The sequence below is a fragment of the Pipistrellus hanaki genome, assembly GCF_964339955.1.
Source record: "Pipistrellus hanaki genome assembly, chromosome: 6".
In the NCBI taxonomy this organism is placed as follows: domain Eukaryota; kingdom Metazoa; phylum Chordata; class Mammalia; order Chiroptera; family Vespertilionidae; genus Pipistrellus; species Pipistrellus hanaki.
In genome coordinates this window covers 31,661,596-31,674,772 of record NC_140508.1, presented here as the reverse complement: position 1 = coordinate 31,674,772, position 13,177 = coordinate 31,661,596, and the positions used below count along the sequence as shown (strand labels likewise).

Sequence of the window (13,177 nt, the reverse complement as noted above, 5' to 3'; positions counted from 1 at the left end):
AAATAGTTCTCGGCAGGGCCACTATCTAGATGAGCCATCGGAGTCCCCGAAGGCAGCAGCGTCTCAGGGCCGATCTGGTGGCTCTGTCTGCAGGATCTCTGGAGGGAAACGCCGTCCTGCACTCCTGGGACTGAGGGCGGATACCACCAGCCCAGTCTCCTTCACACACGGGAGCCCTGGAGTCCCCAGGCGGCCGGCCCACCCCACCCGCGCGGGTAGGCGCGCTGGGTGGACGGCCGAACATCACCAGGTGCTAGACTTGTGGGGTCCAACCTGACTTGGGTTCAGCAAACTCGGTACTTGAGTTCTGGCTAGGAAAGAATTCAGAGCCAAGACTCAAACTGTGAGAGAACGCTTATTTGGAAAATCACAGAGGTAGGAGAAGTAATTCGTAGAAGAAATGGGCTTAGGAAATAAGTTCTTGGGGCTAAGAAGTGAGGAGGGCAAAGGGGCGTGGCCTGGAGGGGTGAGGAGCGGAACACGCACTGGGTCCTCAGACCTAAGGGTTTGTTTGTTTGGGATTTTTTAATGATCATCTCTAAGAGGTTTTTTTGTTTTTTGTGTTTTTTTTTAATGGATTTTTTACAGAGAGGAAGGGAGAGGGATAGAGAGTTAGAAACATCGATGAGAGAGAAACATCAATCAGCTGCCTCTTGCACACTCCCTACTGGGGATGTGCCCGCAACCAAGGTACATGCCCTTGACCGGAATCGAACCTGGGACCTTTCAGTCCGCAGGGCCGACGCTCTATCCACTGAGCCAAACCGGTTTCGGCAGTCCTAAGGGTTTTAAGGTTGGGGATTGGAGGGGAGGTCCCAGGGGAAGATCTGCTTCCCAAGTGTGTCCTTTCAGGGTCCGGGTCTCCACTGATTGATTGGCTGTCTGGGCAGGGGGTCATTCCTTATTCAATGCAGCTGGTTCTGAGGTGGGCAGGAATCTTCTGGTATGGCCTAGATTTTCTGGCTTTGCTCCTTTTCTGGGTCTGAAGCTGAAATACAACTGAAGCCTAGATGTTATCTGTAAGGAGACAAAGTCACCCTGATGACAAGGACCCACACTACAATTATCCTTTGCTAGGCCCTCAGGGCGTCCGCCCTGGTGACCTGTGCCTGGCCCTTCAGCCTCGCTCTGAGCTCTGAGCTCTGAGCGTGTGTCTGACTAACCACCTACCCCAGCCCGAAAGGAGTAACCTGGACAGGACCCACCTTGGAGTGCTCTGTCCGGCGGCACTGCCAAGATCCCAGACGCCAGGGCGGCACTTAGAAAAACTCAAGGAAGGTAGGTGCACAAAGCCAATGCTCCCTGACGTGCAACCAGGTCAGAAACAGAAGGACAGGGTCAAAGGCGGAAGGACAGGGGTCAAAGGCAGAAGGAAGGTTCTACAGGCCAAGGCTTGGTGGGAGTGGGGGTGGGGGATGGAAGGCCGGGACAGGCACCTGTAGAGTGAGAAGCAGGTCTGAACAAAGCCCAATCTGTCCATTTTCCTGTCTCTGGCACTCACCCCCTCCAAGGTGGTCACCATACAGCAACCAAATCCTGTCAAGTTCCTCCTGACTTAAGTCCCTCCTGGGCTCCCGGGCAAGGCCCTTCATGACAAGGTTCTGCACCCACACCTTTCCCACCTCCCCTCCCCACGCTCACCCCCCTGGCTCACACCCCACCAAACACACAGGCTTTCGAGCTGTTCCTCCAATGCACCAGCCCATCCAGCCACGGGTCTTCGCGTTCTCTCACCTCCTTACTCAGATTTGCATCCTCATCATTCAGATTGCCTTCAGTGTCACCTGCCTCCTAGGGCCTTCCCTGTCCATTCTGATGGAATAAGCTCCCTCCTCTACACCCACACTCTATGCTCTCACCCTCTTTTATTGTGTTGTCTTCAAGGCACTCCACATGACTGAGATTATCTTGTTTAATTTGTTATATGTTGCCGGGACCGGTTTGGCTCAGTGGATAGAGTGTTGGCGTGGGGACTGAAGGGCCCCGGGTTCGATTCCAGTCAAGGGCATGTGCCTTGGTTGCGGGCATATCCCCAGTGGGGGGGTGTGCAAGAGGCAGCTGATCAATGACTCTCTCTCATTGATGTTTCTAACTCTCTATCTGTCTCCCTTCCTCTCTGTACAAAAATCAATAAAATATATTTAAAATAATAATTTGTTATATGTTCACTGTCAAAACTCTCCTAACCTGCAGCAGGAGGTAAGCAACCCTCCAAGAAAGCCTTTTTTTTTTTTTTTTTTTTAATCCTCACTCAAGGATTTTTTTGATTGATTTTTAGAGAGAGTGGGAAGGAGAGAGAGAGAGAGACAGAGAGAGGAACATCAGTGTGAGAGAGACATCGATTGGTTGCCTCCCACAAACGCCCTGACCAGGGCAAGGGATTGAGCCTGCAACCAAGGTACATGCCCTTGACTGGAATCGAACCTGGGACCCTTTAGTCTGCAGGCAGATACTCTATCCACTGAGCCATACTGGCTAGGGTCAAGAAAGCCTTTTGCACCCAAATGTTCACTGCAGTTCAGGGTCTAGAAAAGTGCCTGGTTCCTAGTCAGTGATCAAAAAGTATTTGTATAATATATTCAAGGTTAGAGAGAAACAAGGAGAGTTGGAGGGTCTGGCTGGTGTGACTCAGTGGTTGAGCATCGACCCAGGAACCAAGAGGTCACTGGTTTAATTCCCGTCAGGGCACATGCCCGGTGGAGGGTGTGCAAGAGGCAGCCAATCAATGACTCCCTCTCTCAATGTTTCTATCTCTCTATCCCTCTTCCTTATTCTCTAAAAATCAATAAAAATAAGAAGAAGAGCATAAGAGAAGTTGACTCTTCCCAACAGTGCCAGGCTTTGTGGGACAGGGGATGGCAGGCCATGAACCGGGACACCTGCCCCCACAAAGGGACTGGCAGGACAGGGCATGTTGGCCACTCCCCACCGTACCCTTAGCTGCTGGGGTTTGCAGGATATTCATGCCTCTTGTGTCCCATGTACCCCTTCTTACCCCTCCTACCCCTTTGTGGCCCTTGTCTCTCTGCCTTGTCTGTTAGGGCCCCTCTACGTCCCTCTGAGCCTCAGCACCTTCTCATGCCCCTTCGTGACCTCATCCCCTCCCACTCCGCTGTGTTCCCACTTACTCCGCTTTGGCCCTTGCCACTGGTCTCTGGGGCTGCAAAGCCACCAACCTGGAAGCAGGTTCTGGACGTAGCAGCTAATACGTTACCATGACAACTGGATTTATCCCCCTCTCCCCCCCAAATCAAGGACGTTGCTGCCTGTTACTACTGAGCCAATGAGCAGAGACAGGGAGGAACCACTGAGGAGCACTGATTTCATATTGCCAGCAATACGGAATGAGCAGCGGGCTTCATACCCTGGAAAATAAAAAGCTGCTCCCTCCTTCCTTCTGCCAGCTGGCTGATTATATAGGGGCGAGGGGAAATAGCTCTGTGCAGCTGGGAGGGCAGCAGGGTCAAGGGAGCTTTGGGGTCTGCAGTCTGTGCGTCTGCCCTTAGGAGCTTGAAGTCCCGTAACAAGGTGGATAGAGCTCAGCCCGTTTCTGGGAGCAGAAAATGGTCAGCATTCCTGAGGCAAACTCCCAGAGTGAGCCAGAGTCCCGGCCCAGCAACCAAGTGAAAGCATGTGCTGTCCTCGGTTTGCTCTCAAAATGTATTTTCTTTTCTGAATAATGGACCCATCTGGGCTTCTTCAAGGCCACCTTATTTGTGCAGCCCTGTTTTCCTTCTTGCAACACATCCTCCAGTTCCCCAGGGTCTGTCAGAAACCCTCTCAGCTTTGGTTAGTCGGTGAATAATCTTTAAACAACGGTGGTTCCCTTCCGCTTAAGTGCCCTTCCTCCCGTCACAAATGCTTGCACAGCCAGATCTCTAGCCCCAGGAGCCAGGGAGAGAATCTTTCGCAGCCTCACCAGGGCAAGGCTACTTTCCAAGCACAACGGAGCCAGAAGGGTGGGGACATCTGCCTGAAGGGGTCTTGGTTCAAGGGATGTGCTGAGAATTGCCTGCCAGCATTGCCTGCCGCCAGTGTGGCCTGGTGGCTGGAAAGCGGAGAGGATAAATGACTTGGAGCCACACTGGTTTAACGTCACATCCAGTTTCTGCCGTTTCCTTGTTCGGGTATCCTTGAATAGTAGTTTCACCTCTTTGAGCCTCAGTTTCCTCATCTGTAAAATTGGGATGATAATATTTTCTTCCCAGGGCAGTGATGATAAAGTGAGATACTATGTGGTTCTAGGAACCCTGACCTTAATCAGGTGAATGAAAGATGGAGAAAACAGCTTGACACAATCTCCTTGCTCCCACATACATGGATGGAATAAAACAATATTAAGAAAAGAAAGGAGGCCAAAACCGGTTTGGCTCAGTGGTAGAGCGTCGGTCTGTGGATGAAAGGTCCCAGGTTCGATTCCGGTCAAGGGCATGTACGTTGGTTGCGGGCACATCCCCGGTAGGGGGTGTGCAGGAGGCAGCTGGTCGATGTTTCTCTCTCATCGACGTTTCTAGCTCTCTATCTCTCTCCCTTCCTCTCTGTAAAAAATCAATAAAATATACTTAAAATAAATAAATAGGAGGGGAGCTATGGGGGGGGGAGAGGAACACCTGTAATAATCTTAACAATAAAGACATTATATCACAAATAAAAATAAAATAAATAAATGAATGAATAAATAAATAAAATAAAAGAAGGCTATGTATTTGGCTGCACAGATAGAAAAGTATCAAAATCTACTGCCTCCTTGTGTCTCCTAATCTCCTGTCCTGGTGCTAAGGAGAGCTCACTGCCCACTAGGTACCCCCCCTCACCCCATGGTGCATGTGAGCATTGATGGGAACTCCCGTGGCACCTAGATGCACAAGAGGCACTTTCCCACGTGCCCATCCTCCCCTCCCCGCCACCTCCCAGCTCTCTCTCTTGTACTCCAAGGTCTTGGAGAGCCTCGCTCCTCAAAGGGTGGCCAAGGACCAACAGCATCAGCACTCCCTAGGAGCCTCTCAAAAATGCAGAATCCCTCCCCAGACCTCCTGAGTCAGAACTTGCATGTGAACAGGATCCAACCCCAGGAGAGTCAGGTGCCTGCTAGAGGCGGAGAAGCACTAGCTGGAGGTGCAGGGCACCTGCCCTTAAAATGCACGAGATTCACAGCTTTCTGAGTTCGACGTTGCCACTGAAAATGGTAACTCAAGCCCCCAGAATACATCCACAAAACGTTAGGAAATCGGTTTCATTCATCTTGGGAGGTTGTACTCCTGACCTCCACAGTATGACCTTTGTTTAACAAAATTATTGTTATCAAATAATTTATAATCGTTTTAGAGGTAACTCACAGTTAGGCTTGTAATAGAAGACTTTTCTATGCTCCATTCCCAAGCCAACCACATTAAATTCTGTTATTTTTCCTTGTATTTACCTCTATGCTTCGATTGCTATTTCTTGACTTTTCTATGGTTAGATGTTACCTGTGGGTTTCTTGCTCTAGAATTAACCTCACTTTCCTCCCACCCATACGCGTCCAAACACATAAACATACACTTTCCCTCCTTCCGTTTTCCCAAAAGAGCCAAATCACTGGAGTCAATATGCAGAGCTTATGTTATGACCATGCAAATGTTATGGTTCAACTTTTTGTGTTCCCTGGGGTTATTCATTACTTTATCATTTGCTTGGTTTTCCAGGCACCAATTGTAAATTCAATCCCAATGTTTCCAACAGAACTGAACATTTATTTTGAATATTTCTCAAAACAGATAATTTTGTTTTCTTCTGGAAACATCCCTCTTTGAACATCTATCTTTTGATTCCAGGCTGGGTTGCTTTCTTTCTTCCTTTTTAAATAGTTTATTGATTGAGAGAGAGAGAGAAAGAAAGAGAGAGAAAGAGAGGAAGAGAGGGAGAGGGGGAGACATCGATGTGAGAGTACATCTCTCAGCTATCCTGAGGATTGAGCCCACAACTTGGGCCTGTTCCTTTGACCGGAATCAAATGGTCAGCACATGGGATGAAGCCCAACCAACTGAGCCACATTGGCCTGGCTGCTTTCTTTACCTGGAGCACAGCTGACATGCCAGGCCTTTCTCATCATTCTTCTTCTGTGTTTAGTCTCATTTATTTATTTTTATTTTTTTGTTAATCCTCACCTAAGGATATTTTTCCCATTGCTTTTCTTTTCTTTCCTTCTTTCTTTTCTTTTCTTTCTTTCTTTTTTTTTTTTTTTTTTTTTTTTTTTTTAAGAGAAAGAGAGGGTGGGAAGGAGGGAGGGAGAGAGTAAGAGAGAGAGAGAAAGGAACGTTGATGTGAGAGAGACACATAGATTGGTTGCCTCCCACACATGCCAGGGATGAACTTGCAACCCAGGTACATGCCCCTCACTCTAACCACTGAGCGGCACCAGCCAGGGCTTAGCCTCATCTCTTAAAATTCCATACTGTCCTCTTTCTTAGCTTAATCCCTGTTTTTCTGAAGTACACTCTTTAGTAACTTTCTAAGGAAAAGTGTATGCAAAATCAAATTTCTGAGACCTCGTCTGGCTTTAAATGTCTTTATTCTGCCTTCACCCTTGAAATCATATGAACGAATACATGTTTCTAGGTTGAAAATCATTTTCCCTTGAAATTTTGTGGGCATTGCTTTATTGCCCGGGGAAGAGCCAGACCGAAGGCAATCACCAAATGGTCCCAAGGGCTGGTGGCCTTGGCTCCATGGACTGTGGAGCTCATCGCCATCGAAGGGGTCAAGCTCACCACCCTTGAATCTCTGGACAGGGTCCGCTGGAGGCAAATAAGCAGCCTGATTCTTTGTCTCCTCTCCTGGGGGCTGTATGGCCACTGTTCCCCTTCCCACTCCCTCCAGTTTTCCTTCAAAGTTAAGGTGACCAAATTTTAACATTGGTAAAGCCATACACCATTAACGGGAGGGGGGGGGGGGCGGGGGGGGCGGGGGGGGGTCTTGATTTAAAATTTGGTCTATATGGAGCAACAAAAATTTTCATAGAACGCAAAAATAGTGTTGTAATATATTTTTTAAAATTTCAACGTAAGTACAATTTACAAATATAACACGTTAAAAAATTATGTGTTTCTTTCAAGGCCGGCGCTAGACTTTTTTGCCGCCACTATAAAATATAAATAATATGAGTACTGTCTGCTAAATTCAAGAAAATTTATGTATTTATGAAATAAATAACATAAATTACTTACCTAAGTTATCTGAATAGCTGATTTGTAAAGACATCACTTGTTTAACCAGCTTACTAGCATGCAGTACCATGTGTATCGTCCGAGAGACAGTTACAAAATGTTTTCGTCGTTGCCAATCCCAAAAAATGCCATTGTTCATTAAGTCCAAACAGTGGTGGTCGAATTCTAACAACTGATCAACAATACAAACTTTGATAAGCAATTCTCATCAATTATTTGTTATTATTAAAGTTTAACATTATAAGGCCGCCGCCGTCACCAGCGCTGCTGCTCAGAAGCCGAAGAGAGCGGGCTGCGGCCCCACCGCCCCGCCGCCGGCTCCACGTCTGCAGGACTTGCTCCAACAGCCTGTAAAACATGGTGGATTACTGTGAAGTTCTAGGCGTGCAGAGACAGGCCTCCGCTGAGGACATTGAAAAGGCCTATCGGAAACTGGCATTGAAGTGGCACCCAGATAAAAATCCTGAGAATAAAGAAGAAGCGGATGCCGAAACTGGTTTGGCTCAGTGGTAGAGCATCGGTCTGCGGACTGAAAGGTCCCAGGTTCGATTCCAGTCAAGGGAATGTACATTGGTTGCGGGCACATCCCCGGTAGGGGGTGTGCAAGAGGCAGCTGGTCGATGTTTCTCTCTCATCGACGTTTCTAGCTCTCTATCCCTTTCTCCTCCTCTCTGTAAAAAATCAATAAAATATATTTAAAAAAAAAAAGAAGAAGAAGAAGAAGAAGAAGAAGAAGAAGAAGAAGAAGAAGAAGAAGAAGAAGAAGAAGAAGAAGCGGAGAGGAAATTCAAACAAGTAGCTGAGGCGTATGAGGTGCTCTCCGATGCTAAGAAATGGGACGTCTATGACAGATGCGGCAAAGGAGGATTCAATGGTGGAGGTGGAGGTGGAGGTGGAGATGGAGGTGGAGGTGGAAGTCACTTCGACAACCCGTTCGAGTTCGGCTGCACATTCCGGAACCCAGATGACGTGTTCAGGGAATTTTTTGGTGGAAGGGACCCGTTTTCATTAGGCTTCTTTGAAGACCCATTGGATGACTCCTTTGGAACCCGGCGGGGTCCGCGTGGGAGCAGGAACCGGGGAACCCCCTCGTTCTCCTCCGCCTTCACGGGGTTCCCGGCTTTCCGTGGAGGGTTTCCATCTGTTGACGCAGGATTTACTTCCTTCGGGTCAATAGGCCATGGGGGTCTCACTGCATGCTCTTCCTGGTCATTTGGTGGTGGCGGCATGGGCAACTTCAAGTCCGTATCGACTTCTACCAAAATTTTAAACGGAAGAAAAATCACTACAAAGAGGATTGTCGAGAGCGGTCAAGAAAGAGTAGAAGTTGAAGAAGACGGCCAGTTAAAGTCCTTGACGATAAATGACAAGGAGCAGCTGCTACGCTTGGATAACAGATAATTCAACGCACACATGTAACAGAGATGTTAACTGTGACAAGCACCATTTGAGGACTAACAGGAACATTTTTTTTGAAGATTTCAGACGAACTCGACTTTCAGTATAACTGTCCCTAATCTAAAGTATTTATACTCATCGGAGCCTGTTTGTCAGACTGTTGAGTTATTGTTGGGACCACATGATAGGACCTTTTCTTTTTGGTCTTTGCAATTGTTGTAAATCTCTGTATGCACTTTGCTTTTTATTAAACGTGATCGAGGGCAGCTGTGACTTACACTAACACCAGCTCGGACCTGCTCTCCATGGTGGTTAAGCTGAGCCATCAGGGTGGCCTGCTGTGAAGCTCACGTTGCCAGGACGCGCCCCAGAGCAGTTTCGGTCTTTCCGTGTTGAGTAGGGAAAGGTACTAATGCATCCATGGTAATATCTCTGGTTTAGTAGAAATGGAGGATGTTTTCCAGTTGTGCATGAATGCTGGCAACTTAGTAAGTTTTGACAATTGTTAATGTGCAATGTTAAGCTTAGGTTTAAAAAGTAAAGCTGATAAAATGGGTCTTTGTTATTTGCTTAAAAAAAAAAAAAGAAAAGAAAAGAAATGCGATGTGTTTGGTGCAAAAAAATAAAAAATAAAGTTTAACATTATAGCCGAACCGGTTTGGCTCAGTGGTAGAGCGTCGGTCTGCGGACTGAAAGGTCCCAGGTTCGATTCCGGTCAAGGGCATGTACTTTGGTTGCGGGCATATTCCCAGTAGGCGGTGTGCAAGAGGCAGCTGGTCAATGTTTCTCTCTCATCGACGTTTCTAGCTCTCTATTCCTCTCTCCTCTTCTCTGTAAAAAATCAATAAGATATATTAAAAAAAAAAAGTTTAACATAAAATTAATATAAAACTCATATCCTGGCTAAATAGCCCCATGGCCGCCGAAAACCATATATTCCCTTCCCGTTCTTCCGCCATTCCCTAGCTTGTCGTGCATTCTTTCCAAAAATTAGGGCTTTTTTAAAACGCCGTGGGACGCGAGACAAATTGTTAAAAATCGGGACGTCTGGTCACCTTATTCAAAGTATGCCATGTGGACAAAGATTAAGTTCTTTCCATTACAACCTATTCCCATTCTTGCCTCTCAGGCCACCAAACGGGGATGTGTTGGAACCATCGTGCAATGACACATCATCAATAGGGGTGGGTTTCTTTCCCACGTGACCAATCCCTTTATTACGTGTCCATTTTCCTTCATTTCAATCTCAGGGAGTGACTCTAAACTCCGGTTTGGGGGTTCCTAGGTTGTAGCCCTCAGTGCCATTTCTGGAATCCCAGTGTCCCGGACACCTACACACATAGCACTTAAATGCTTAGACCGCTGCCTCTTGCCCCGGATAGGACCCTGTAGGCTACCAGGGAAGTAGGCCTTCCATCTGCTCCCCAGGCAGAAGGGCAGGTCACAGGGGAGCCCAGCCTTGGGAAGCCTCTGGTTCCTTCCTGCCAGAGGCTCTCCATTCCAGGGCTGCAGTCCTGAAAAATCCCCCGCCAGGGCCCGCAGGCATCACCCTCCTCTCGGGAGCGAGCAGTGGGCAGGAAGATGGAAGGACGTGTCCCTGGACACAGCTCCGAGCACCTGCAGGAGAAAGAAAGCAGCCCCTCTCCTTGATCAGCCACCCATGCAGTGAGGGGTTAGAATGCCTCTTGGGGACTCAATCCCATGGGTGGGCCCTAGGGCAGGGAATTAGCAGAGGCGAGAGGAGAGTAGCCGTTCTCAGAAAGAACTGACCTCTGGCTGAGCCCCACCCGAGCCAATGGCTGCTTGTGAGGCCAGAACCAGCAGCGGCCCCTCCCTCCCACGGAGCCCCGCCTGGCAAGAGCTCACAATGCCCCAGCGGCCCAGTCCCAGAATGGCAGAGCCAAGTGGCAGGAGGTGAGGAGGCCTGGGTGGGCGGGTGAGTGGGTGGGTGGGGAGGGGGAGATTCCCAAGATGCCCAATTCCCCACTCCCTGAGCTCCTCCTTGGGTGCCTGTCTGCCATCCCCTCCCACACTCCCACACGCCCCCGTCACTACCCCCGCCACCCCCCATGACCCAGCTCTGTTACCCAGGCCTGAAGTCCTTGCTTATCCTATCCCTGTCCCTCCTCCCAGGGGCCTGGGTGCTGGGGAGGGATTGGGTAGTTCAATGGGTCCATGAGTGTTTGTCTGGGGCCCTAGCCCGGCCCAGCTCCTGGACAGTGTCCTCGGGCTGGGAGCGCTGGGGTTGACAATCCGGGCAGTCTTTTCCATGGCTGGCCCCGCCCTCCTGCTGCTGCTGTTGCTGGTCAGCTTCCTGGCCTTCGACCTGCTCCACAGGTAAACGGGCAGCAGCCCGGCAGTTGGGCAGGTGCAGGTGGTCAGCCTCCCGAATCGTGGCTGCTGCCCTCTCTCTCCGCAGGCCCACGGGCCCTGCCCGGCCACCGCACACACACCTCGCAGGGGGCCAAAGCCGAGGGGCCGGCGAGGGCCCAAGACAGCAGGAGGCGCTGCTCCTGCGTACAGTGGCAGTCACAGGACGACTCAGCCTCCAGGAGGCTCTGCTTCTCCTGCTCCTGGGCCTGGAGCTGCTCTTGGGAGCCCGAGGCATGCCCCTCGCCCTGCTCGGCCTGGCTCTCTGCCTCTATCCTTGGGCCTGACTGCCCTCCGGAAATACACTGGCCGTGCGGCTTCCCCAGGCCTCCTGTCGTCCGTCCGGGGCGGGGCCGGTGGGAGGGCACACGGACGTCCCCAGCCTGAGCACCAGCAGACCTCCGGCAATGGTAGAAGGTGAGATGAGGAAGCGACAGCGAGCCCAGGACAGGATGTGACGGCCATCTCAGAACCTACAGGTCGGGGCTGGCCGTTCTGGCCTCCCCTGGGGTTCTAAAGAATGAAGGCCCAGAGAAAAACTTGCAGGGGAGCAGAGTGGGACTCATGATTAGCCAGTGGGGAAGGGGCAGGGACCCAAGAGGGCTTTCCACGAGAAAGCACGAGGAGCTACATCCGTGGGCTCCCAGACTTCCCCACTGGCCTAGAGGGTCCACAGAGAGAGGCTCCTTTCTTGGCTGGACCCCACCCCAGTCCGGGTCACAATGGGGCTCCTCTAGGGAGGGGGAGGGAGAGTGAAAGAGGGCCTCAACTCTGGCTGCCAGGCCATCGTGGGCGCCGCAGGAAGCAACATGACTTAGGGAGGGGATCTCTGCCCAGAGGTGAGACCCAGACCCCAGCTCAAAGCCCCACCCCACCCACACGGGTGCCCTCCTGACCCCTGCACCCCCGGCACCTCCGGGGGCTGCTCCTGCAGCTGGCCTAGCCTCTCCCCAGGTGCACCGCCTGTGATGCAACAGCCTCGAGTGCAGACGGATGCCATCGGGGCTGGCGAGGGGCCGCAGCGGGCGCTGCCCTGGACGGCCTGGGTCACGCGGCAGGACTGGGTGCGCAGGTGCCTGTGCCACGTGCCTCAGAGCTGGACCCAGTGGTGGGCCACGTCCAGCTGGCGGCAGCCGCTGCAGCGCATGCTGTGGAACCTGGAGGGGGTCCTCTACCTGCTGCTGGCGCTGATGCTGTGCCACGCGCTCTTCACGACCGGCTCCCACCTGCTGGGCTCCCTGTGGCCCGTGGCGGCCGCGGCGTGGCGCCATCTGCTGCCGGCCGTCCTGCTGCTGGTGCTCAGCGCCCTCCCGGCCCTGCTCTTCACCGCCTCCTTCCTGCTGCTGTTCTCCACGCTGCTGAGCCTCGTGGGCCTCCTCACCTCCATGTCTCACCCAGGCTACGCGCAGGACCAATAGAAGGGCAACCCATCCCGCTGCCTGTGTCTGTTAGCCCTGGCCCGAGGCCCGAGGCCCCGAGGGAGAGGGAGGAAGGGCAGGGAGACCAGGGCCTTCCTGCTTCAACCGGCCCAGATGTCCAGGCCCTAGCACAGGTGGTGGCATGGGTGATGCTGCTGGAGCTGGCATGGTAGACTGGCCTGACCCTGGGCACCTCCCGCAAGCTGCTGCTGCTGCTGCAGGTACTTGGTGTCGGGGGCCCGGGGCTTTGAGGAGAAGGGGATAGGGCAGGAGGCTTAGCTAGGGGCAGAGCTTGGCCAAGCCACTAAGAGCTCCCATGTGAGTGTGGTGACACCTCTGGGGCCCCCTTAGCAACTGGCAACATCTTTTTCTTGCAGCTGTCTCAGCTTCAGACTCACTGAGAACTTCCACCTGGGTACCCCTGGACTCACCATGCCTCCCACCAACGCTCTTTTTCCACTTGCTCTAGGAAGGGCCCACTGGCAGGAGCCTAGCTAGAAGGGGGCTGGCCACACGCCCCATGAGACTCCAACTAACTCACCTCCCAGACCTCCCTGACCAGACATTCCCCTGCTCCCTAGATACCTTAGAGCCTGCCTCAGTCCACACCCCTGGGTCTGGAAAATGGGCTGAATAGGGTAGTGAGGTTCCCAGAGAGTACCCACTCTTTACGTCTCCTGAGGTCTGTTCTGGAATAACAAACAAGTCCCATTCCACCCGCCTACACATGTGGCCTTGGCCAGTTAATTCTCTTTGAGCTTGTGCTAAGTGCGCCAAAAGCAACAC

At 51.5% G+C, this 13,177-nt stretch overlaps 3 protein-coding genes across 3 annotated transcripts; all 3 read left to right on the top strand.

Moving 5' to 3' along the window:
- Positions 1-7,458: 7,458 nt before the first annotated feature.
- LOC311624190 (dnaJ homolog subfamily B member 6-like) lies at positions 7,459-8,873 on the top strand. The gene is made up of 2 exons (XM_084887066.1): positions 7,459-7,711; positions 7,988-8,873. Exons 1-2 carry the CDS (start codon positions 7,563-7,565, stop codon positions 8,604-8,606), a joined length of 768 nt encoding a protein of 255 aa, XP_084743192.1. The 5' UTR covers positions 7,459-7,562; the 3' UTR covers positions 8,607-8,873.
- Positions 8,874-10,672: 1,799 nt separating this feature from the next.
- On the top strand, positions 10,673-11,260 carry LOC311624131 (uncharacterized protein C20orf141; the record flags this gene model as incomplete). Its single annotated transcript, XM_084886974.1, is given in 4 exon segments — positions 10,673-10,685; positions 10,688-10,779; positions 10,783-10,940; positions 11,023-11,260. Coding segments are annotated over 4 exon segments (501 nt in total).
- A 624-nt stretch (positions 11,261-11,884) lies between these two features.
- On the top strand, positions 11,885-12,391 carry TMEM239 (transmembrane protein 239; the record flags this gene model as incomplete). The annotated part of the gene is made up of 1 exon (XM_084888412.1): positions 11,885-12,391. The coding sequence occupies exon 1, from the start codon at positions 11,942-11,944 to the stop codon at positions 12,389-12,391; it is 450 nt and encodes a 149-aa protein (XP_084744538.1). The 5' UTR covers positions 11,885-11,941.
- Between the last annotated feature and the right edge of the window lie 786 nt (positions 12,392-13,177).